Raw genomic sequence first — 27,238 nt, 5'->3', positions numbered from 1 at the left:
ACAAGTGTCCCTAGGGGTCTTAGGACCCCTAAGGGCATATGGTAATCACTCATATGGGTCGAAGGGGGTCGTAGGCTAACCTACAACTCCCTTTGACTCATTGCATCATGGCATGTGTTGCTAGGGATCCTAGGACCCTTAGTGACATATGGTAATCGATGCAATGGATGGAATGAGGTCATAGGCTAACCTACGACCCCCTTCGATCCATTGCATAGCGACATGTGTCCCTAGGGGTCATATGGTAATCGATGTAAAATAGGTCAAATGGGGTCATAGGCTAACTTACGACCACCTTCAACTCATTTTATCACGACGTCTGTTCCTAGGGGTGTATTGTAATCAATGCAATGGATTGAATGGGATGTGACCCATTGTAGTGCGACATGCAATTGATCATATGGGTTGAAGGGGGTCATAGACTAACCTACAACCCCCTTCGACTCATTGTTTCATGACATGTGTCCCTAGGGACATATGGCAATCAATCATATTGTAATTTAATAAACTATATAATACTATGTAATAATTTCTAATACTATGTTCAAATATACATTATAGTAGTATATGTAGTAATATATATTTAATATTAATATAATAATAATATATAGATAATATTTGTAATATTATAGATAATATACAATACTATATAATAATATATAGTACTATGATCCTAATATACTATCTAATCTAATTTAATATTATAACAATAAAATTTGTTATATAATATACAATAATAAAATAAAAAATAATAATATTCAAATCTCATTATATCTTAAATGTGAAAACATATTTAAATATGTTTGTAAGTATTTTGGTTTAAAATGTACAATTAGTTCCCACAATCTCAATTTTTTAAATTTTTATGTTTTGTAGCCACATTTTGGGTACCTGATTTGAAATTGGATACTTGATTAGGCTTGGTATTTACCAAACCTCCAAAGTCAACTCAAAAAACATGTTTGAGACATATTTACTTGACATTTAGACTTCAATTGGCCATTTGACAATATTTTTTCATCCAAATTCAATGAAATGAAAAGGGTTTTTCAAGAACACTCTCAAGATTCCATCAATATAATTGTTGTCAATTTATGAGTTTGATAAGTATTTATTAGTTAATTTCTAATGAAGATGTCCATAAACTACTGATTGACATACTGATTAAAAAATAGCTATAACTTTCAAATGGTATAACATTTTTAAAATCCAAAAGTTGTGTCACATTCTATGTTTTTCCTAATATAAGAAAAAAATTGTAAATTTTTCAATTAGTTAAGGTGGTCATACATAGGAGTTTTTTTATTCTAAAAAAGTTATAGTAGAAAATTCACATTTAATTATTTATTTGGAATAAAAAAACCCAAAAATATGCATCACATCTAGGCATGAGTCCAATTTTTATATCTATAATTATATTAGAAAATATTATCATTTGATTTTGATTGAGTTGGTCAGACATACACCTACTTTTTATTTTCGCCTTGAAATTTTGGTAGTACTTCATTAAAATGCAAAATTTTGATGAATCAATTTTTTTTCTCTAAATAAGGCCTAGTAGTTTAGAAACTACATCCAATTTCCTACAGATTCTTTTCTTACAACTTTTTGATATAAAGCCCATAACTACTTTAATATTACGTGTCAACATAACCCTGATTTGCTGGTTTTTCACCGCCACTTAAGGCCATAGTTTGGTTGACCATGATCCCGCACATACTCGGCACATGAAGCTTCCAGGGGAATCAGTATGTTGTAGAACTTTTAAGTTATAGAAATTAATGTAATGGTTTTAGAGAAATCAAGGTAGTGGGTTCAAGTAATTTCTATGATACTTGATGGTAGTTTTCATCTTAATAGTGTTTATGGACTAACCTCTACTATAAGCTTGTTTGACCTTTGGCATAAACTATTTGACATCATAGATCAAAATAAGAAAAAAAAAAAAATTTAGGTTGAGACTTTAAATCCATTCTACAACTAGCTAACATAAAAGGGGTTTAGGTTAGGATAGTGCTAAACAAATAAAATTTAGTAACTTTGTTATAAATAACAATCTTTCTGAGATGGTCTTTCATTTAGGGGAATTCTCCTAGATAAATAGAAGGAAAGGTTTCTCCAATATTGCAAAACAATTAGATATTTTTTTGACTACATGAAACTGAGCTACTTTTCCATGGGGGCTTATCTACTAACATTCTCCCAATCAATGGGTTAGATCACTTCCCAATCATCTTACACATCCTAGAGGGCTCTATCCTAGATCAATATATGTTCAAGTCTAAGAAAATGTGGACATGCATAAAGGAATTTCAATATTTGATAAAATATTGGTGGATAAAAACTTTTCAATGAGCAAGTAACAAAGATTTTATTTTCTTTAAGAAGTTGCAATTTTTAAAAGAGTGATTGAAAATATGGAATAAAGTAGCCTTCAAAAACATCTTTATAGAGAAACTGATGAGTGAAGAGGCACTAAAAACCTTAAATGAAAAGATAATCCTAGAAGAGATGAATAATTTGGACTATGAATTAGAGAAAAAATTGAATGAAAAATACTCAGAAGATTTATATAAAGAAGATTTATTTTGGAAACAAAATTCTAGAGAAACTTGGACATAGGAGGGTGACAAAAGCACCAAATCATTCCATAGCATACTCAAGGTTAGATGGATTTGGAATTACATCTTTTCCATTAAGGTCTCTATAGGTACCACAATCATTGAAAAAGAGGTTATCCATTAGGAAGGTGTAAGATTCTTCACTGAAGACTTCAAACAAGAGGAGTTAGAGGATAATGACTCTGATGCACTTTTGAATGCTATCCCTTCTTGCATTACTGAGACATAAAACCTAATCCTTCTAAGCCCAATGTCAATGGATGAAGTTAGAAAGGATCTCTTTGGGATGGGATATGACAAGGCACTTGGTCCATGTAGGAAGTAGTGGAGGAATCTAGATAAGGAGGCTTCATTCTAAAATATTTAAATAAGACTTTCATTGCCTTGATTCCAAAGAAAAATATATTACAAATATTTAAAAACTATGTACCAATTGCTTTATGCAATACTATTTACAAGATCATCCCAAAAGTTATTGCAAATAGATTAAAACATGTGTTACATCTTGTCACTTATCCCGAACAAAGTGAGATTTCTCCAAACATATCTATCTATGAAGGAATCATTGTGGCTCCTAAGGCAATGCATATTGTCAGACAAACACAAACAAAGATAATGTTTGTAAAGCTAAACATAAAAAGAGCTTATGATGAGGTGAACCCAAAAATTTTATCATTCATAAATGGACTGATTGGATTGGGTCATGCATAAGCACTCCCTAGTTCTCAATATCGATAAATGGAATTCTTCAAGAATTTTTTGAAGGAACTAAAGGAACATCTCAAGGAGACCCTATTTCTCCTTTTGTATTTAACATTATGGCTAAATCCTTAGGAAGACTAATCTCTAGTTAAAAAAGAGTTGGAAGCTAGAAAGGCATCAAGGTGGGATGTTGAGCATGTCACATAGCTCCAGTTTGTGACGACACTTTACTATTTGAATTTTCTTCAGTCATAATGAAAAGAATGATACACAAACCCTTGACACTTATAGCAAGGCCTCAATAAAAAAAATTAACTAGCATAAATCAACCATCTTTTTCTTCTACGCCCTAGGAACAAAACAAAATAAGATAAGCATAATTCTTGGAATCTGAATGGGCTCCCTTCTAGGAAAATACTTATGTGCTCCACTCTTTGGTGGTGTGAGTAAATCTAAATTAATTAGTGAAAAAATTGGTTAATGATTGCTCTGAAGAAATGGATATTTGGAAAAGTAGAAGTCTCCCTTGAGTAGGTAGAATTCACATGCTCAAGTATATCATCTCAGTTTATTCTATGATCTACCTCAACATCCCTAAGAAGATTATAAAGAAAATTGAATATAAAATGAGAAAATTATTTTGGAATGGTGCCACAAACCAAGACAAACTCCCTCTCTTGGCCTAGGATGAGGTTTGCACAAGAAAAGGAGTTATGGGACTAGGTTTAAGGAATTGACACACACCAAATGAGGCCTTAGGTGCAAATATGGTTTGGAACATGTACACCTAACTAGATCAACTATGGGCACACATTCTAAAATCTAAATATTTAGACTTGAGAGAAAAATCAAAGAATCTGCACCATTAGAAATCCACCTAAAGGATCTATAGTCTATAATTTTATCATCTCTTGTAGATAAGTAGTGACTAATCACCTTACTTGGAAAACAAGGAATGGGGTTAAGGCACAATTATAGGAGGATTCATGGAATGGTTATGAAAATCTAAATACTAATGAAGAATTATCCTTGGCCAAAAATTGGTGTAAAATGAACGAGGGGGACAAGGTTCAAGATTACACAAAAATGAGGGAAGACTCCTTAGGATCTATAAGAGGATGGAAAAATGTGGATAGAAAAAAATTATCTATGGCTTCTAAATCTCACCTAAATTCTATCTATAACTCTAGATCGATAACTTAGAGCAATAACACTAATATCTATTCATTTCATTTATTGCAAAAAATGGAGAGTACTCGATGAAATTAGGCTATAATATTTTGTACGAAGCTTTAGAAGAGGAGAAATGGGTAACTAACATTTTTAGGGGAAAGGAATGGTTACCCAAGGAAAGGACCTTTGCATGGATTGCAAACAAGGGCATAATTCTTATAGGAGAGAGAAGAAAAAAATTGGGTTTCCAAGGATCTTCCAAATGCATATTATGTAATGAGGCAGAGGAAGATGTTGATAATTCATTGGTTTTTTGAAAAATTACTTAAGAATGTTTCTTAATGCTATAAGGAAAGTTGGGTTGCAAAGGATATTTACATAATAAAACCAAACTAGTCTTCCAAGCATGGCCAACACATCACTTTAAATCTATTCTGTCAAGTGTGTGGATTCTAAGCCCATTCCTCTTTGTTTGGGAGGTAAGGAAGGAGATAAATATGATTTATTTTTTCAAATTAAAAAGGAAACATTGTAAAGGCTACAACTAAGAATTAACAAGGCATTCTAAGAAAAAACAAGTTTCGCAACTTCTAAATTCTCCAGTTCCTAATCCCTTTCTCTTTGGGAGATCTACTCATTTAAAATGAATGACTAGGTATCAAACTCAGACTTGTAAATCGGTGTATTGGGGTTTATCCCTTTCCCCCTCAACTTGATGTTGTCCATAGGAAAACCCTAAAGAAGGTTTGTCAAAATATAATTTTAGTGCTACCTCAAAAGAAAAACTTGGTCCTTCCAGTACAAGATTCATAATCAAAGATTTAAATATCTATCTCATTTCTTATGGAGGAAAAATTCTTGTGAATGAAATAAATAATATGGTGGAAGTTGAAGGGGCTCTCTTAGCAATTCAAACATCCAAAATTTTACGAGATAGGAATTTACATGTTGAAGGTGCCTCTTGGATTATTATTAAGGCTATTATTAAAGGCAACATGGAGGCTTGACACCTACAAAACTTCATTACCAAAATCAATGTGAGTTGACATCTTTTGAATATTTTAAGTTATCACACATAAGAAGACAAGGGAACAAAGAGATTGATGTCATGTCTAGCTGGGTATTAAGTATTAACATGTTTAAAGTTGTTTATGAGAATCTTCAGGATGCCATGTTGGACAATTAAAATCATTCCAAAATTTATTCTCAAATACATTGTGAATGCCATCATTCTCCCTCTCATAAATATGACATAATGTCAATGGTTTTGACCTAATGACTTTCATGTGAAGTACAACAATGCATGTGACATGATTTTAATAACCTCTCCATTGATAATCTTGTTAAAAGTTTGAGGTATGTGCCCTGAAAACCATAAAGTATTTAAAATTTGCAAAGAAAAAATGGTGCAACGATCATTTTGGGTTGAGCAAGATGAAAGCGACATTCACACTCACATGTTTGAAGCAACAAAACCCCTTTTATAGGCATAGCAAGAAGGTTTGAATGGAAAATGTTCAATTTTGTTCACAAACTCTCCATGGTGGTCAACTGGTTATTGGGTGAGATGTTTTATAAGGTAGAAAACCACCATCAAACAAACACAAACATCTACTTGATCATCATATTGTGGGCTTTACAAGTTGGAGAAGGAAAAGACAAAGTGAGATCAATGATGGTAAATTTAGTTTCTCTAGAGGCTTTGTTAGGCATGGACACAATTTTGGAGGCATCCATGCTAGGTATTGGGATAAACTTGGGTAATAAGTAAAGTGGACTACAAAAATTCTAGAGACAAAGTACACACCATGATATTAGAAATTTGAGGAGGAGCTAAGGAACAAAAGATTTAGGGAAACTAGGAAGGGTTTCTATGCCCTCAAACTACTTGTTATGCAACAAATTATAGATGAAAACTTTGAACAAACAAAGGATTGAGTGAGTTGGATTATTAAGGATGAAGAAAAGTTATAAGAATTGATGTGTGCAAGGGTGAAAGAAAATAAAGAGGAGGAAGATTTGTTTGATATTTTCGTTAATTCAATGTTGAGAGTAGGAATCTAGGGGCATTGTCCCACGATCCCTTGAATGAATTCTAGGTGATCCCCTACTTCCCTTTAGTGAGATGGTTTATGTTCTTTATGCACAGGTGTTTGTTGAATCAAAGTTTTATGTCATTTTTGTAAAAATTGTAAAAAATATGGTCTAGATGGTTCTTAAGATGGTGGTAAGAATGGGTCTTTTTTTTTGAAGACACATTCTTAAAGACATAATTGTAAATGTCATTTGTTTGCAAGCACATATGGGTTACAGTCTAGTTTGGGAAGTGATTAGGCCAAGTTTGAAGCCCATTTTTGATGTCATTGTATTGAGTGCAAAATCATTCTGTAATGAACGATGAAGATTTGTGGGACAAGTCTATGCTATAAAGATACAACTTTCTTCTATGACATAACTGTAAATGTCATTTTGTTTGTAATCACAACAAGATCCATGGTATGGTTTTGGAGGATAGTGAGGGCATTGTTGAAAGCCCAAATTTGATGGAAATGTATTGGTTTGAATTGTAAAATCATTCTATAATGATCAAGGAAGGACTCATAGGGTATGGTTGCTTTATAATGACTAGGGAAGGTCTCTTGGGGTTGGGTTGCTTTTGGTTGAATAATAATTGATGCAAGTTTGAAGCTAGTGTAGCAAATTTTCTTTCTGCATTTTGTAATATTTAATTTTCTATTAATAAAATCAAAAGTATTATCGAGAAAACAAATAAAATTGTATACTTATATTTTATTATTTTAAATAAATTAATATTTATAACATAATTAAAAAAATGTAACTTTGATAATAGAAGTAAATGTCAAAGTGTCACTTTACTTAATAGTGCACTTGTAATCAATTTTTGATTTACTATTAATTAAACCTTCAATTACTAAATTAAACCCTATATTTAATCATATAATAAATATAGATATTTAGTTAATTCTTTAGAATTAAATATCAACATATTAATAATTTGACATTCTAAAAGGGTGTCATTAGTTGACCTCTAATTTTTAACCCTTAATTTAACCTTTTACTAACATCATGAAAAAATTGCACCATTAACCTACATGAATGCATGGACACCAAAATTTGACCAACCAAAATGTGTAAAGGTGCACCAATCAAAGTGTGCTCAAATAGGGTTCCCAATTTTATGTCACTTTGACTTATTCTGATAAGGTAGTCAATCTGATACTCATCCTCTCATAGAATAAAATATAGGTTTAGAAATTATTTCTACCTTCTTGAAACCTATCCCCCCTCTTTCACCATTGAGATATGTGTAAGGGCACACTCAATCCTACTAATTTAGGGTAGATGATGTTTGATATCTGCAATCTTGCATCAAAAAATTGAGCATGTACATAGGTGTATATATCAATAACAAGAAATGGAAGGGATTAATAAATCATATAGATCTCAAAAGAAAGTGACTATGAATCCATCACTCACTATACATACACATCAAACAAAAATACAAGACATACTCATAATCCATTAAAATGCAAGAGAGGTCAATAGGTCAGTCATCATATGAAAATAATCATCGTCATCTAATTAACAAGATGATATAAGTAGGAGATAATGTCCACAACAAGTTAAATTGTGATATTACTATTAGGATTTAACTCTGCACTTTTTTAGTCAATGAGTTTGACCTAAAAACTACATAGTTAAATCCTGATAGCAATAAAACAACATGATATAATTTGAATAATCAATGCATCAAATTACTACATCATCATAACACATTATCATTCACCAATGTATCATAAATCTATCTTAAAGACTAATGCACATATGAACAGTGGCCTATAAGAGTTTTACATCACAAACTAAAATAACAAGCTACTAGGGGGGATATTACAAACCAAATATCCCAACAGATAACTTTACTTGGTTAATGGAAGGCCAAAAGAAAGGATTTCTCAACAAAGTGACAATGCATGATTGCATCAAGGATAGTCAACCTTGTATCAAGGTTTTACAATGACTAGAACAAAAAATGCTAACGTTGTCTATCAAGATGCCTAAAAAGTGTATCAAAATAACACAAAATGAATGAATGAAGGATTTTAATGATGTCCATGAGACCGATTAGTTTAAAGGAACAAAAATCCACAACCTTAAGATAACTCCATATTCTTTTTCATGTTTGGCCTCTTGCCATGAATCTTGACAATCAAGCTAGGAGTCTAGTTGATCTTATCCTTGTCAAATAAATTATGCATGTTGTTGGCCTTCAAAGTGATTTCGTACTAAGCATGAATGCCTTCATATGTTGCAATCTTTATGAGAAACTACCATTTAGTCTCAATCACACTCATCTCATCTCCAAAATACAACGCTTCCAAACACCAAAAATGCAATCCAAAATTACAAAAGGAGATCTTGAGAAAGAGATAGAAAAAAATTATAAGATGGTTAGGACAGTTGTAAGTCGATCAGGAATCATTTGCATGTCAATAAATGTGTTTTAGTTATCGGTGGGTTTGAAAATAAATATTGTACTTAAAAAAAGAACTTCCATTTTGGGTTTTATGACTCGACTTGTAAGTTGTATATTTAATAAAAAATACTAAGCTCATCTATGATTGGGTTTCAAAGGGAAAATTAAAAGTTATAAAATTTGAGAGATAGAGGGATGATCAAAAGTGACTAAACACATCAATAGTAGGTTTCAAACCCGACTTGACAAAAACATTTAAATAGATAAAATTGAACTCATAACCAGGTCTTGTAAACCTGATTGCAAATAAGGTTTCACATCTCTACACTTACAAATAAGGCTACAATAGCTAATTTAAACATTTTTAAATAATTCGATGCAATTGCAAGTAAAATGAACTTGCAATTTAGGTCTTAAGACCCCAAATGCAAGTTATAATGTAATACAAATTTCAATCACAATCTAGATACCCAAAATTGAACAAAAGACTTAAAAAACAAACTTACAAAACTTAAGAACTTAACAATTCGAAAGTGAAAGAGTATAAACATGATGGCAAAAAGACTTCACACTTATGAATACTAGCCTCGTACTTCGTACCATGTGCATTAGAAAGGGAAGACTACGATTTTAATTAAAAATTTATAATTAGTGTTGATACATCTGTATCATATATGTACAATGTTGTACATATTGATGTTGGTAGCAAGCAACTACCTCTCACAAGATAATGCAACATGGTTTAACTGCCTCCCCTCTATTCTATGAGTCATGATTTTATTGGGTATTAAAAGGTTGATCTTTAAGTGCAATGAAAAATGCAACTCTTAACAAGTGGTATTAGAGCTTGGTCAAAGGTTCAAACCTTGTAGGTCGCGACAAGTAACACTAGGAGGGACTATCACTAGATAACATGACATAGCTTAATCACCTCCTATGAATTCTATAAGTCCTGTGGTTGTATCGGGCATTAAAAGATCAATCTCGTAGTACAACAACAAATACAACTTGATACATATTGATGTGTACAATGTTATATCTCCCACACCAAATACACCAGCTTATTAGTAATCTATTCTTATTAATACAAATGTTAGTATTTTCTTATAATAACGGTGTGACAAATATTATTTTTTTCCAAATATTCTAAAATAAAATAGAACTTTTATACAACATCCTAACATATAAACTTTAAATATATTTATGTTCAAATTGAAAATAACAACTTACCAGTTAAAGAGTTATTTTGGTTTAAAATTTAAGATGAAAACTCTTTCGAGTATAACTTTAAACCAAATCTTAAAAAACAATACTTCAAAAAATTACAAGTTGAATTTAGAACCAGTCCGATTCGAGCAAAGTCTCAACGGAAGCTGCATCACAGGGCCACCAAACAGCAATGGGCTTCCTTGAAAATGCGAAGCAGAAAATGGTTCCTTTGAGTAATTTCGTAAACAACCAGGAGAATTACATTATCCACGCGCTCTTAACAGGTGTTTTTGTTTCCCTGGCCATAAGGTCATATGATCGTCAGCACCAGATTGATGCCATTGAGGAGGAGAGGGCATCCTTGGAGAAAGAGAATAAGGCCCTTAAGAAGAGCATGTGGACCCTAAAAGAAGGGCTTCTCCAAGAGGCTTCCGAACAGAACGATCACCATCTTATCAGTAGGCTCAAAGCTATCTTTGGTCAAACTAGTAAGTGTTATACTGCTTCTTATTCTTATTTCCTGCGGCGTTAATTAGGGTATAGATTGAACTGGGTGCTTCAGTTACATGGCGGACTTTGTAGGTGTTCTGTTTGCAATGGTGTTTTGAGTAAGAAGCCCTTGAAAATTCTAAAATATTTTGAGTGAAAAAAATGAAAGACTGTTAACGCTAATATGCGCAAATTATGTTTTACAAATAAATGAAACACATGAATGACACTGGAAGAAGCATTGCATTTGATATACTTTAGGTGTTTGATTTTGTTAACTCGGGTTTCTTGGATATCCTCAAGCTTAGTTGAAGTTCGTCACTTCCGACATTTACCTGAGACTTATATGGAAAAGTTCTTTTAATATTCTAGATGTCTTTGAATAGCCAAAGTCTCTTTAGAGAGACATATAATCTAATTTTGAGTTTGGGCTGGTGAAGCTCCGGGTTTAACTGGTAAAAGACGCTGATTAGGACGTTTGAGTTAAAAGCTCAGTCTGGAGGAAATCTACCCCGGTGGCAATGACGATTGCCAGAAGCCAGCCTAACGGCCTAGAGACTAAACCTTATTGTAGGAGGAATCACCCCCCTTTTTATGTCATATGCAACCCAGTGTTTAACAACGGTGCGTAGTTTATGTAATTGAAGGGTCAAGCGGTTGTTTGAATAAGTTATCATATTGTGTCTCCTCAAGTTTCGCTTGTCCATTGTTTCTTTGTCTAAAACTTTGAAGATACTTGATTATTGTATACTAATCTCAAACAAATCTCTATTTAAGTCATCGCTATGATGATCAATTTTTATTGGTAATTGTCACCTTAGCAACCTTTGACTCACGTATGTTGCAGCTATGTACATGGCAAGGGATCCCTGAAGCTTACAAGCCCCTCAGAGCATCTGTTAGTACGGAGAAGGAATGCTGATTGATTAGAAAACACCTCTTAGGGCTTGTCGTTGTTTCACCATAATTATCAAATCTGGCTGGATCCAGAAATATTCGACCAGCCAGATTTGTCCGATTCAGTCCAGACTTTTCAATCTGTATAATAATTGCCAAATCTTTTTGAACATTCGGGATTTAGGAGTTTTTTGTTCTTCCAAATGAATCTTTTTTTTCAAACCTAGTAGCTTTTTTTTGTAAGTTTTATAGGATCTCTGATAGAAAGAATATCAGATTATATCTGAGTTTACTTAGTTCTTATTGTTTGTGTGTAGCAGGAGTGTACCTTCAAAATGCTCCAATGTGCTTTGTCTGGAATACTGAATGCTGAAAAGAATGTATTTGATAATCTGCAATATTACTCTGCTGATACTGGGACTGCAAGTATGTTATGTATTAATATTGCCTTGTCCACCGATGAGAGAAAATACTTATATATGGTGAAGGATCATGTCCCCGTAGGGGCATGACTCTACGTGGCCAAAGGCCATGTAGGGTCATGATCCTATGTGGTCACAACTGTTAGTTAATATAAACAACTGGCGATTAATCATGCCCAATAAAACATGTTTGATAACAATACTTAATATGAATATTGATGGCAATATAGTTGGAGTCCGATCCCTGATCGGAGATAACAATGTTATAATATCAAAAATGAAAGTAACCCGATGTGAATCGGCAACAGCAGTAAGAGAGGCCCAATCTGAATCATGTCTGTGTAACTTGTATACATACATATCTGTACATATATACATATGCATATAATCATATGTGTACGTGTATACACACACACACACACCAGAGCATAATAGATTTAGATACTTAGTATTAGTTTGACTGATGCTAAACTTTCAACATTTTTCACCCTTTAGCCTTTATTTCAATTGGCAAAGATTTTACTGCAATTGTTATTAATGTGGTGCAATGAAATAACTTGCACAAAAGAGGAAGATAATATAGTATAATCTACAATTTTTTATAATAACTGAGAATGAGAAGCCACATCAAGGTGGCAAACCGCCAAATATCTCCAATGAGAACACAATTCACGATCTGATCAAATAAGGCTCACTGTCGTCTACATCCTTATATCCCTATAGCCAATCCAACTTGTTTTTTGGTTGCAGAGTCCAATGCTTCATGTTAGATGAAGGTCACATTGGTGTTATAAGAAAGAACTACAATGCTCAACAGGCCTTACGCTTTAGGCAACTAATCAGGAGACACCTTCGATGCCTAGAGGTTGCTTGGAACATGATCAAGAATCTTCTAGTGGAACTAAACAGTTTGAAACTTGATTGATCCAAGCACATAAACTATTTTGCAGCTGACCTGAAGAATACTTAATCTGATGATTCTCATTAGATTAGACATTGGTTAGAGTGTAGAGCTTCATTTTGTAATCATAGCCACACAATGGAGTTTGGCTCTAAACTACGCATGGCAGGTTACATTGGTGTGCAAGTATTTTACCCTAGGATGTCCAATTTGCCCCTAAGGGCCCCTGGACCAGCCACGGTACAAACTGTTCGGTGGTTTTGGTGTGGTCCGCCTATGGGTCCAGACATGGTCCAATCCATAGGGGGGTGGTTCAAACCAAACTACAGTCAATTCAGACTTGGGTGGACCAGAGGGAGAAATGACGAACCATGATCGAACCATATGATAACTTGGTCCCATAGGCTGTCAAAGTCGACAACCAAGTTGATTTTTGTTGCAAATTTTTATTTTGAGATCCACAACCCAAAAAAGTGGATTCTAAAGGCTTATGTTGGCTTCTAACTGTCGTTTGTGGGGTACAAATAAGTTATTTTCTCTTGAGCTAGAGAAAATAGGTGGTTGAGCAAGAGTTTGGTTTTGCAAGGAGTTGGAAGATTGATTTGTGGATCTTCTTCAAGTGTTTGTGCCTCATTTCTACACCTTTACAAGCTTACAATAAGTGGAAAAGGTAAGTTCTTTTTCCATTTGCTTTTGTTTTTGTTTAAGTTTTTCTTTTTCTTTTTCGTTTCTCTTAAGTTGTCCATAAGATCTACCTATTTCTTTTGGAATTTTTCATTCTCTTGTTTTCATATTGGATAAGTATAAAATTTCTTGCCATAGGAAAAGGAACTACATTAACATCTACCTCTTCTTGTATAGGCAATACTGAACAAAGAATAGAATCCCATTCCAATTTTCCTTTGTGGAAGTATGTTGATATTGTAAGACCTCTTCTAGGAGTTGGTGCATTCTGTTGGAAATATCAAGCTTTTGATGTAGAAAGCAATAGTTCATATTATCGGGTGATAGGCCATTTGTGTGGAATCGTTGGAAGAGGAGTCATGAAATACCCTAGAAAAAAAGATGCACCTATACCAAATGAAACAATATCAAGATATATTGCAGAACACAAGGCAATAGAAGTGAGAAGTACGTAGGAAAAACACAACCATTGGTAGTAAAAGTTTAAAAAAGAAAAAAGAATACAACTCCCCTCTACAAATATTGTGATAGAAAACCACCCCTTTTATACTATCTTGGCTAGCCTTGATACTGAAACTGAAGCACTTGTTTTGCACAAAAGAAAGGGATGATTGGAAATTGTATTTCAAAGTGAGAGTTGGGAAATCATCGACATTGATGTGGCGAGATGCTCATATGCAAATGGGCTGCCTTTTAGTGTTGTTTGCTCTGCATACTAGAAGAAAATGTTGAAAAGTGACAATGAAGCTTGTTGCCCGGCTATAAAATTCTTTCAATTTTATAAGCCTTGGTTAATTTTTATTAAATTGTCCAATTTTAAGCTTTTAATTGGCCATTTTATCGCTGAATTTTTGTGTCTCCAAACTTCCATGTCCCCGGCTTGTTCCCAGCTCCGTACAGCGCTTGAGATCATTGAAATCCAGCTTTTGAGCCTCAAGTTATAAAAGGTTAATGATTGCCGCCAAAAACACGTATTTATTAACTTTTAACTTCTTAAAAGGTTAATGTTAACCATCAAAAATGTGTTTTTCTTAACCTCCAAATAAAAGGTTGATGTTAACCACCAAAAACGTGTTTTTCTTAACCTCCAAGTAAAAGGTTAATATTAACCACTAAAAATACGTTTTTCCTAACCTCTCCAATAGGTTAATGATAGCGATTAAAAACACGTAATTCTTAACCTCCATGAGACGGTTATTAACCTGCTTGAAAATTTCCAATTATATAAACCATATGTAAATATGGATGTGAATCAAAGTATTCGTTGAATTGTATATAAATCATTTGGCATAGTGCATATGCAAACATGGATGATGGTCTATGTTCTGAAGCAAATTAAGCGCAGAATGATAAAGTATGAGGAACACGAGTCCCATGTTCATTCAGATCAATTCTCATACCATTGCCAAGCATAGAGTTTGTTTGAGAGAATCAATCGGCAAGCTTAGTGACATCTTGTCAAGAGATAATCAAAACAAAAAAAGGAGTTCATTCAGCATTCCCTTACCTCCGAGCCTGATAATTCAGTTATGAGTCCGTAGTCAAAGGTTTTATAAGTTTGCAAAATTGGTATTTCTAGTACCTTGGAGTTAACTGAATACATCTAAAGCCGTATGCAGTGGAAGCCATGCTTGGAGTCAAAGAAACGCGAAATGAAGGAGCCGTGAGAGAATATTAAAGAGAACGCGCGGATAGTAGTTTGGGGCGCTATTTATGCCGAGTATAGTAACCGGAGTCCTAGAGATGAGATGGAGCAACGTGAGCAAGGACGAATGTAACCTCAGATTTCAAATGTAATCAAAGACTTCGGATCAATATGAGAGCGGAATGAAGCAGCGGCAGCGAGTTTGTTTCCTACCAGTTCCGTTCCTAATGAGTTCACCGAAAAGGTTGACCCCGCCATAGAATTTATAGGGGCCCGACCCTGTATAATATAGAGGCCCTTTACTATATAGGGGACCTAGGCACAGGTAGACGCACCGGCTAACTGGATAGAGGGACGCCCTAAAATTTTATGGCCGGCTACACTGATGGTATACATCAAGTAGGGTGGGTTCCAAACCAATGAGCGGTTCCCCAAAGTCGCTCTTCCTTCTCACTCCATTGATACAAACTCTTAATACTGCCCGTCAACCTTATAAAGGCGTCACCACAAACGTTCCATTCTGAAATCCGCAGTTTTGTTCTCGCATTCCGGATTGTGAATTGGAAGAAGATTGTCCGGTTTGACAGGTTTTGGCTTTAAATGATGCCTTTGATCAATATGATATTTAACCATTCCTTATCAAAGTTTTCCTGTTATCTCCATACATGAGAGATGGAAGATGTCTGCGTCCTCCGTTGACACAATCTCACTATAGATAAAAGATCCATGAACAAGTTGCAAAGGGATACAAGCAGCTCTTGAGATCGCCCCTGATTTGTTTGACGTAATGCCTAGATAAAAAGGGGGGTGGTGGACACAAACATGACATGTCGAGTGCTAGGGAAGCACGCCAAATGTTTGACAAAATACCCTTTCCTGACCTGCAGCTTTGGAATTTCCACTCATTAAGTCACCTGAGTTCGAATCAGCATTCTTATTTTCTTTGTAACTCGGCATATTTGAGAAAAGGATTGGAAGTCAAGCCATGAAGTACAAGTATCAGAGGCCGGATTATGCTCCTGTTTTAAGAAGTACGCTTCCAGATATTGGTGATACTATTTTAGGAAATGTTTATCTTCAAGACTTCTGGTCATCTCTTACGAATGAAGAAAAGACTCCATTAGCTAGAAAAATATTGGACAGTGGCTTGGCCCAAGTAGGCGGGCATCCCATTTCCGTACAATGCCCAGAGTTAGTGTTGGAATGCATGAAGGCTTATCATCCCAGCACTAGAGAAGTTCTTTCGCTGAACGATGAAACAATTGCCCGCCTGGACCCTGCATCTATTGCTATCATTTTTCGATTGCCCGCTAGGATGCAATATGCCAGCATTAATCTAAGAACTGCCAAGGAATATTTTACTGCCAATCAAACTCAATGTTTAAATACTGTGGCAAGATCGTGGTTCTTCCAACCGAGAAGAGGCAAATCTCAATTAGGCAAATCCATTCACAGATCATCACTGAAAGAAGATGTGGCGAACATGGTAACTTTGTTGAGCAGGATCGTTGGTCTTCGGGATTCACACGAGTTTGAAGGTTGGATGTTTCTATTCATTAATATGGTCTGTGAAGGAAAACAATACATTGATTGGGCTGAAATTATCAGTGACTCATTGCACAGACAGCTCATGGGACTTCGGGAAAATGACTACTTTTATATGACTTCATACCTTTTCTATGCCATTGCAAGTACCAAAAGTTGGCCAGGACTTAACCGGCAGGGCATTTATGATGACACAACCATCATTTATAATTATCTTCCTCAAATTCAGTATGATAATAGCCTACACCATTTCAGAAGAGTGAATGACGCATTCACCATGCTAACTGTAAGGGAAAGTCAGGGGAACATTGGGCTCAGGATTTCACCAGAAGCAACGATGAAAGTGCAAAAATATGGAAGTGTTTTTATACAATTTCCGAAGATTACTTATATCCGGCTGGCTGCCTATGATGGATGTCCGTTGATGTTACCTAGATTTGTTGATGATAAACTAGTCTTAATTGAAATGTGCAGGCAAATTAATCAAATCAACAAACTTTGCAGGAACAGGAGGACAGATGAAATAACTTTCCCTATCGGCATCGGATATTATAGTTGTGACACTGCATCAGATGCCAGGAACATTGAAAGATCTATCGCCACGATAAATTTGCATCCTTACACGATGCGTTTCCCTTATGATAGTAAGGGCTATGCTGTGAATGAATTGAAGTTAAATTCCAGTCTCGGTCACTTCCCGGCTCTAGAAGACTTTTGGGAGGATTGTGAAAATGACTTCGAAGTCAGGAAGAGGGATTGGATGTGGCTTACAGTACGGCAAGTAATAGACTTCAAGTTAGACATTGATGTAACAGGCATAGATGATGATGAGGTTTCTTTGGTTGATCCTTATTATTATGAGAAAATTGAATTACTAGAGCTCCCTCCTATTGATTGGTCAATTCCCGAATTGAAAAGCTTGAAAGAGAGGTCTTCCTATGTTCTTAAAAGAACAAGAGACTGGATCAGTAAAGTCAGAATCGAAAACGCAACTGGTGAATCTCAAAATAAAGAGGGGAGAAATAATACAGGGGAATCGTCTCAAATGGCGATAGAGGCCACTTCTAGTGAGCAGATACAACAACTGGATATAGATGCTCAAGATCAAGATGAAGGTTTGAATCAGCCAGATAAGTTTACAGTCCAAAGGAAAAGGACAAAAATGAAAGATAGAAGGAATGAAAAAGACCCAAAAAGCCCTCAAATTGCTGAATCACATGTTCCAGTTACATCCCCTCGTGATGTAGCAACTCCTTGTTTGAGCCTTCATCTTCCTGATATGCCCATAATAGACATTACATATTTAGATGACCCGTTATCTAATTCGGAAGACTTAATGATGGTTGCTGAAAATGTAACAGGTGCCGAACAAGTTTCAAAGGTTACACATTCATGGTTCCAAGATAGTCTTCAGAAGAGGAAGAAAGTTGTTCAAGTGGTTCCACCTCCATTTGATATGGTCTCTAGCATTCTTCAGAAGCCTCCTAAGGCGAAAAAGACCAAAATGATGTCCAGGTTAGCTATTGATAAAACTTCAGGCAATTTGTGTGTGAAATTAGCCAAGCCTATAGTTGAAAAGAATGTTGATGAAGCATCTGAATCAGATTTCATTCTAGAAAACGTTGACCTTGGTCCTTCTAATGCGGAAAGAGAGTTTTAAAATTTTGAATTGATTGCTGCTCAGATGTTGCAAAGAGCGAAGAAAGAGAGAAGAGCCAAAGAGCAACTCAAAGATCAACTTCAGATGATGGTAGCTTATGTTAATTCAATCAGCAATCCTTCTAATACCCAAGTCGTGGCCACCCCGCCGGTTCTAACAGGTCTTGATGGTATTTTAGATCATACTGTTGTTCAAAGAATCGACCAACAAAAGTCATATAGTATGATGATCGAAGCTTGGATAAACAGGATGATAGAAGATGCTTCAAAACTTATAACTGGAGTAAAAGAGATATGTGGGAAAGCCATCACGCAGATACAGGAAATTTCTAAAGAGCTGGAAAACAGCAAAGAACATAAATCCAACTGGCAAAAAGTAGCTGATGAATTAAAGGAAATGGCCAAGTTGGATACGAGCACCCTACTCCTTGAGAAAATTATTGCTGATCCAAGTGACAACCAAATACGTATCTGGAGTAAAAGTGTTGGTTGGAAGATGATAAACATCAACAAAGGGATCACCGAGTTCGAGAAGTTAATAACTTCTTTGGAGCAACTGAAAGCAAAAAGTACAGATGAATTAATCTCTACTATCACAGGTGGGGTGCCAGTAAGTGATCTTCAGCATGTTGATTGTCAGTTTCTCCTTGATTCCTTCAGCGTTCAGATTCATTCAGAAATAGAGAACCGTGTGTCAGATGCTGAAACTATGATGAAGCTTAGCCTGGTTGCAGTCACGCTGGGAGATTGTAACATTTCAGCCTATCGGCAGGAGTCAGAAGAAATCCAAGATAGATACCTCACAGCCAAACTCAAGATGGAAAATGTGTTCATTCCGAACTATGAATCAATGATACTCATCCAAGATGCTTACAGGGCTTTCCGAGACAGATCAATTGTGTCCTGATAGATAGGGCTAATAGCTAGAAGAATTAGTGATTGTATATGCAAACGTTTTTAGGAATTCTAGCTAAAGTTTTGTTTTTGCAAGTTTCCTTGTATAGGTTAATTTTCTTAAGGTTAATTAACCTTCCAAAATTTCGTATTTCGGAGGTGGTTATTAACCTCAGAGAGGTAGTTATTAACCTCTATGTCTATATAAGGACACCTTTTGGCTTTGTAAAGGGACTATTTGGGTTGGAAAAATAAGGGAACACTATGCTGAAATTTTGATCTAGGGATAAATTTTGGAAAGTATGTACACTTTTTATCTTTGAATTGAAAAATCTCTATTGTTTTTCTTGGTGCGAGGAAATGAAATGAGATCTACTTTGGGTTTCTTATTTTAAAATCCAAATTGTTATACGTTGTAGTGGACATTCTCATGGTGCTATGCGAATGTTTACAGATGATAATGAATGTGCTTAATAATACAGGTTGCTTTCAAGCGTAGTTCTTGGGTATCTCTGTTATCGATCTTGTTAATCTCCGAAGGCTGTGAGGGCGTGTGGTGCATTCACCTTCCACAACTTTCTCTTAAATTTTGAAGTTTTAGATTCTTTAATTGAAAAACCTTTTAAAAATTATATCTTACGAGGGAGCTGCCCCTCCAAACGCAGAGGAAGGCCGGATATCAAGGGCCTATCCAACTGTTGTGAACGATTTGCCACATACACTCCATTGGGCAAATTCTTCTGTGACAAATCTGTTTACCAACAAAGCTCCAAGAGGGTGTATGGGCCTTGGTTGTGAGAGAGTATGGACCACCTTGTTGGATAGGGAGATGAAAGCGATTGATGATGCATTGAAGCCCATAAGGGATTCATGGGTTAAGACAGGGGTATCAGTTGTTTCACATGGGTGGAAAGATGCAAGAAATTGTCCCTTGATTAATGTCATGGTGGTGTACCCTAAAGGGGCAATGTTTTTCAAATCTGTGGATTGTGAGGGGCAAGTAAAAGATGAGCCATTTATTGAAATTATTCTCATCTCAGCTATTGAACAAGTGGGAGATAGAAATGTTGTCCAAGTCATAATAGACAACACAAAGAATTGTAAAGTTGTTGGTTTCTTGGTTGAAGAGCAATACCAACGTATCTTTTGAACACCTTGTGTGGTCCATTCACTCAATCTTATGCAACAAAAGATTGGGAACAAAATTGGGTGCATCAAAGAGGTGTATGAAGAGGCTAAGGACATCCAGATGTTTGTTGCAAACCACCACCTGACTCAAGGAATATTCAGATTATTCTCACATTTGGAGCTATTGAAGGTAAGCGAACTTGAACTTGAAGTAGTTAAATATAGAAAAATAAAATTAGCATTTTACAATTTTCGATTTTCATAATTTGATTGTGTAATGGGTATTCTTTTTTAAAGTATGTCTACTAGTTATATTGTTTTTTTCTCTAATTTATGTTATAGGTTGTTGAGACCCGTTTTGCATCAAGCTTAATTGTCTTGAGACAGCTTGTGCAAGTGAAAGTGACAATTTACAATATCATAATCAACAATAATTGGTCTAGATAGAGGCAAAGCAACTCTGAGAGGGCGACCAAAATTAAATAAAGGATATTGGATGACTCGTGGTGGGAATGTGTGGAGTATCTCATTATGTTCATCGAGCCTATTATGAGCATGCTTTGAACATTGACATGGATATGCCTTGCCTTGGAGAGATCTATGATAGCACAAACTCAATGCTTGAAAGGTTGAGCGAATTGTAAATGCATCTGAGCAAGATCCCGAGGAGACCTTCAAACAATTGCAACAAATTGTTGTAGAATGATGGAACAAAATGACCACTCCTCTACATTTGCTTGCCTATACATTGACACCCAAATATTATAGCACCCAATATACTGAACTACCACAAAGGATGCAATCATATCTTGATCAATCAATTGTATACTAATAGTTTAAACTTCAAATCACTTAAACCATTAATAGATTTGAAAGATAAATTGTAATGCAAGATCCATAACTCATAACACATAAAATCAGATTGTTCTTAAGGAAAATTAGTTAAGGGAAAACTTTGGTGGGAGTCAAATGCATAAGATGAATGTACTCTTCTAAAAATACGCCTGCTGAAATGAGAAATAAAAAGGGAATGGACATGCATTCACAGGCCCTCTACCTAGACCACACTTCTCACAATACAATATCATGATCTGGCCTTTAGTTGGGTTCACCGATCAATCTCTGATTACAATTCACTAAGGTGGAAAAACAATATATTACAGCTGAACTAACTTACAACATCTGCAATGCTAAATACAATTACAATGAAGTACAATTTCTGCCTCAATCACAGCTAATATGCAATAACTCTCTTCTCCTCTCTTACATGATGCACTCTTGACACACCAAATTTTAAACATGATCTCTCATTTAAACATATTACAATGAATAAACAACAACAAGGTTAGCCAAGACCTATAAGAATAGATGATATAAACATTAAGCTCAAACTCCAAGGCAATCCAAATCAATTCAGCTAAGACTTACATAGGACCCAAAACATTAACCCTCAAACATGCAAAAGCATCGCCAAAACCGTATCAAGAATTGCAACACGTTACCTCACCAAGTCAGCTAGGATCCAAATGAAGAAATGCCAACAACCTAGAAAATCACCACTCACAATCACCACAACCAATGCAAACTTTCAACATGGTCCTAACACGATCCAAGAACACCAACAAGCAACATGAATAACATTCTAAAACTTCACCTCATCTCAAACTCGAAATCCAAACTCATCTCTTATAGATTAACAATAATACTGAACACTCAACTTTGTCACATCAAAAGGATAGCTTGCCAAACTCTGAATCATGAACAGCACTAGCTGATGACAATAATTAAATGAGTACCAACAATACCACCAATTTCAATAATAGCAACAGGGGCAAAGGTCTCATTAAAATCAATACTTTCCATTTGGGAATATCCTTTGCATGCTAGTCTAGCTTTGTTTTGAACCACCATTCCTTCTTCATTCAACTTGTTTTCAAATACCCATTTAGTTCCGATCACATTCTTGTTCATTGCTTTCACCCTACTTTTATCTTTACATGCTTCTTTTACATCTTTAGACTCAAATTTTGATAATATACATGTTTCATGTCTAGCAATTCGGCTAGGACCCAAATGAATAAATACCAACAACCTAGAAAATCACCACTCACAATCAACACAACCAATGCAAACTATCAACAAGGTCCTAACACGATCCAAGAACACCAACAAGAAACATGAATAGCATTCTGAAACTTCACCTCATCTCAAACTCGAAATCCAAACTCATCTCTTACAGATTAACAATAATACTGAACACTCAACTCTGTCACATCAAAAGGATAGCCTGCTGAAATCTGAATCATGAACAACACTAGCTGAGGACAATAATTAATTAAGTCCCAACTGTACCACCAACTTCAATAATAGCAACAAGGGCAAAGGTCTCATTAAAATCAATACTCTCCATTTGGGAATATCCTTTGCATACTAGTCTTGCTTTGTTTTGAACCACCTTTCCTTCTTCATTCAACATGTTTTCGAATACCCATTTAGTTCCGATCACATTCTGTTCATTGCTTTCACCCAACTCTTATCTTTACATGCTTCTTTTACATCTTTAGACTCAAATTTTGATAATAGACATGTTTCATGTCTAGCAATTCTTCCTCTAGTTTGAATGTCTCTATTCTTATCACCAATAATAACACTTTCAGAATGACTAATCTTTACATACCGTAGAGTCTTTGGAGTAGGCTTTGTAGCAGACCCTTCGGTATCAACTTCTTCCGCATTAGCCACAGGTTCAATTTGTTCTTCTGGACCATTCAAATCTTGAATCTGGTTCTGCGCTTCCACAATCTGATTATCTTCTTCAGTTATGTCATACCTAAAGGTTCTTTCTGATCTCTTCACATTCTCATCTACTCTGTCATTTGCATTTTCAACAATCTTCTTCAATCTATAGTTATAAGATTTATATGCCTTGCTCTTTGTAGAATACCCAAGAAATATATCTTCATCACTTCTTGGATCAAACTTTCCAATAGCCTCATCTCTCTTAATATGATGTTGACTTCCAAAAATCTTAAAATACTTCATTGTAGGAATATGACCATACCAAAGTTCATAAGGAGTCTTACCAGCTCCTTGCTTTATCTGCACTTGTTTCAAAGTATATACTGCAATGCTCACTGCTTCTCTCCACTAGATCTGTGGAACAATTTGTTCAATCATCATGGTTCTAGCTGTGTCTAGAATATATTTGTTCCTTCACTTTGCAACACCATTCTGCTGTGGGGTTTGCGAAGTAGAAGTCTACCTCTTTATCTCATGCTCTTCACAAAAACCATAAATATAACTGGATGTAAATTCTCCTTCTTTGTCGGATCTTAAGCATTTCAGTTCATGTCCAAACTCAGTCTCAACCATCACCTTAAATATCTGAAACTTCTGAGAGGCTTTTGATTTCTCTTGCTGAAATGTAACCCACAACATTCTAGAATGATCTACAATGAATGACATGAAGTATCTATTTCCACAAAGTAAGACCACACAAATCTGCATGTACCAAATCTAGCAATCCATTTGAAATTTATGTATTATTCTTAAAAGTAGATCTAGTTAGCTTTCCCAATTGACATTCTTTACACATATTGTTAGGCTTTACCAGTTTAGGCAATTCTCTTACAGCATCAGTAGTGCTAACCTTCATCATGATGTCAAAGTTTACATGACAAAATCTTCTATGCTACAGCCAACTGTCATCAATCTTAGCAATCAAACATTTATTCTCAACAGTTCTTAAATGAAATAAATTACCTTCGCAGTCAGTTTACCAGATGCAATCAGTTCACTGCTTCCAATGATTTTGCACATGCCTTCCATCAATTCCACATGGCAGCCCTTATCCAATACTTGTCCAATACTTTCAACGTACTAAACATCATCAATACTGTTTTAACCATTAAGAGTATTAGATAATTTTCCTTTAGTCAAGCAGGGGGTGTTGTTACCAAATCTATCAACACTGCCATCATAATACTCAAGGCTCACAAACTTATTTTTATCACGAGTCATGTGATGTGAACATCCACTATCAATGACCCATTCATGTCTTTTATCAACATATAAAACCAAAACTTTCTCTTCATTAGGATTGTAATGACCCCTGCGAGTTCTAACTCTACAAAGTCAAATCTAGATGTTTGACATTCTATCAAACAGTTTTCCTGCAAAGTCTTTACCTACTGTTCTTTTTTTCAGTTTGTATTGTTTTGAATTTGTACACTGCAAATGGTGTTTTTGAATACTACTAGTGATGTAAAATTGATTGGCAATGTGATAGAGATAATATGCTATCTTGTATTCAACCTTTCTCATACATATGAGTGACTGAAAGCTTTTTTAACAATGAGTTGACATATTGTCAAACACTTCCCATGTGTCCTAGGAAAAACAAGTGTCCATCTACAACAAAGGGCATTTATACAAACATTTGGCATGCAATCTAGCTTACACACTAACTTCATTCACTAAATGGAAATATAACAAATGATTACAATGCTAAACTTGTTGATGCACAAACTTATTTCAAAATGAAAAGAACTTGGCAATGAGAGGAATCAACGTGGATATTTTTTGATGGTGGCCGAGAATGAATAACATAACCTCTGTTCACTATTGCAGATCATGAAAGCCCAAACACTGTCAAAGGAAAACTGTTTGCAGCTAATAACCATGAGATACTGTTCCCAAGTATTGATCGCAGCCCTTGAATCTGCACTCAAATGGCATCCAATGCTATATATCAGGCAGAAATATAAACACCTAAGGAAGCTGCCCTTCGTTAATCAATTTGCAGCAAATACTTAGACTATAATCACCCATGATCATGATAAATGACTCTCGAGATTCTCAGCTTCAACAATGAAAATAATCTCCCAACTTTCAGCTTTTCAATCGCCCTCCAAATCATAGTAACTACAGTATAAAAGGTGTCCAAAAATCAGATTAAAGAAATAATTCAATTCACTATACCTCAGCAATGAATTGAATGCACACTGATTTAGAAGACTTAATCCAATTTGCTTTACAACAGCAGCAAATTGATTCTCAAATCAATTGGAATCAATCCTTTAGAAATTCAGAAAAACTCAAACCCTCACCAAGAGATTTATCAAAAGCAATTATCAAGAATGAATTCCCTTCTCACAAAGCATTGCTTTTATAATAGAAAATGATGGCTTCTCTTGTTGAATTTTCATGGATCTGCTGCAAATGTATTAAGCACTACCTTATTAGGTATGCGTGTTCCAATGGCAACATCCTCTTAGATTTATATATAGAGAATAGGCCATGAATAGACATGTCCCTTCATAGGACATGTCTATTCATTAATAAGATAATTAATATAAAAACAAATTTAATCATATATATATATATATATATATATATATATATATATATATATATATATATATATATATATATATATAGATAATATTAATTTTTCTCATATAACAATAATATCTCAAATATAAAGAACACGTATATAATAGGTTTATCCAATTGAAGCTTTCAAGCATCAACACTCTCTCATAGCTTAGAAGGATAACCACATAAGAATAAATATTACTTCAATGTAATATTAAAAATAACAATGGTAAGGATATCTTATTTGATATCTCAAAAGATTTCCACCATTTGATATTTCATTCGATATCACGAGTATTAGTCTTCCAGAATATCAATAAATGATATTCACCAAGTACTCAAAAGGTTTTGATATCACATCTAATATCAAGAGTATTGGTCTCTCAGAATATCAATGATATTCATCAAGTACTCAAAATAAGGTTTGATATCACATCTGATATCAAGAGTATTGGCCTCCCAGAATATCAATGATATTCACCAAATACTCAAAATAAGGTTTGATATCACATCTGATATTGTAATGTCCCCATTTTTAGTAGGTTCCTGCAGTTGGCTAGGTTAGTTCACCATCGCGACCCTCATGAGCTGACAGTGGGATTTGAGGGTCTCAGTTGTGTGGTTATAGGCTTTCCAGCAACCTATGGTGTGTTTTTGCTCTATTTGAGGGACTTACTATTCATAGCAAGTTAGACTGTTGGTTTCGATGAGCTCAGTTGAGTTAGAGGAGTTAAGTGATGCTATCGATTTTTATTTCGAGCTTCTAGTTTGGGCTCCAAGAATCTTGGAGGGAGCGTCTATTTATAGTAAGTCACTCTGTCAAGTTCATTCATCGTCTTTCATCATCAGGATCACTCTGGTGCTGTCAGATTTTGATTTTGACGCTTCGTCGATTGTTTTCGCAAGACAAGTAAATTATTATTATTCATCTAAATATGTAGAGGTTGCTAGTTTTGTTGGTGTTTATTGTTGGTCGCTTCAGTATCATAGCTCATTGGAGCCGGGACGAAAAGTTTTTAATTGTGGGAACAAGAAACAGTGGCCTTGTGTGTCTAAATATTAAGTTATGGTGGCAATGGTTATTTTTTGGAGCTAAAACCAATTAATGAATTATATTAATGACACTTCATTATATTTTAATGTTGTGTCGAGGAAGCTTCTTAGGTGGAGTCTTTTGGGAAATTGGTTCCATTTGGAGATTATAAATATGAGGACATTTGATGAGAAAAGCATCCAATTATTCGATTGATTATTTGTTTTTGTTGTTTGTGAGGAGCTTCTAAGTTTGTGCCCTTGCTGAAGTATAAGGGTTTTGAGATTTGAGAATTGTATTTGCAATCACTTTTCAATTTAACTACTGAGTTATAGCTAAGGTTGCCCAACTTGTCTACTGTTTCA

The 27,238-nt window shown here is 35.0% G+C and overlaps 1 protein-coding gene across 8 annotated transcripts in view; it reads left to right on the top strand.

The window, feature by feature from the left end:
- The first annotated feature begins 10,275 nt into the window (after window positions 1-10,275).
- The window catches only part of LOC149571045 (uncharacterized), a 149,253-nt gene continuing 132,290 nt past the window's right edge, over window positions 10,276-27,238 (top strand). Inside the window, exons 1-2 of one of the 8 annotated variants that reach the window (XM_089812617.1) lie at window positions 10,280-10,688; window positions 11,904-12,333. In XM_089812617.1, coding sequence (XP_089668743.1) covers window positions 10,391-10,688; window positions 11,904-11,959 — 354 coding nt within the window. In that variant the 5' untranslated portion in view covers window positions 10,280-10,390 and the 3' untranslated portion in view covers window positions 11,960-12,333. Of the gene's footprint in view, window positions 10,689-11,903; window positions 12,334-27,238 lie in introns of those variants that run through there. The other 7 variants (XM_089812618.1, XM_089812613.1, XM_089812614.1 and 4 more) reach the window with 7 other exon arrangements.

The sequence above is a fragment of the Cupressus sempervirens genome, chromosome 2 (assembly GCF_028749045.1).
Source record: "Cupressus sempervirens isolate cs-2001-9-10 chromosome 2, ASM2874904v1, whole genome shotgun sequence".
NCBI classification, from domain to species: Eukaryota; Viridiplantae; Streptophyta; class Pinopsida; order Cupressales; family Cupressaceae; genus Cupressus; species Cupressus sempervirens.
Note: the sequence above shows the minus strand (reverse complement) of the source record. Positions and strands in the feature narration are given on the sequence as shown.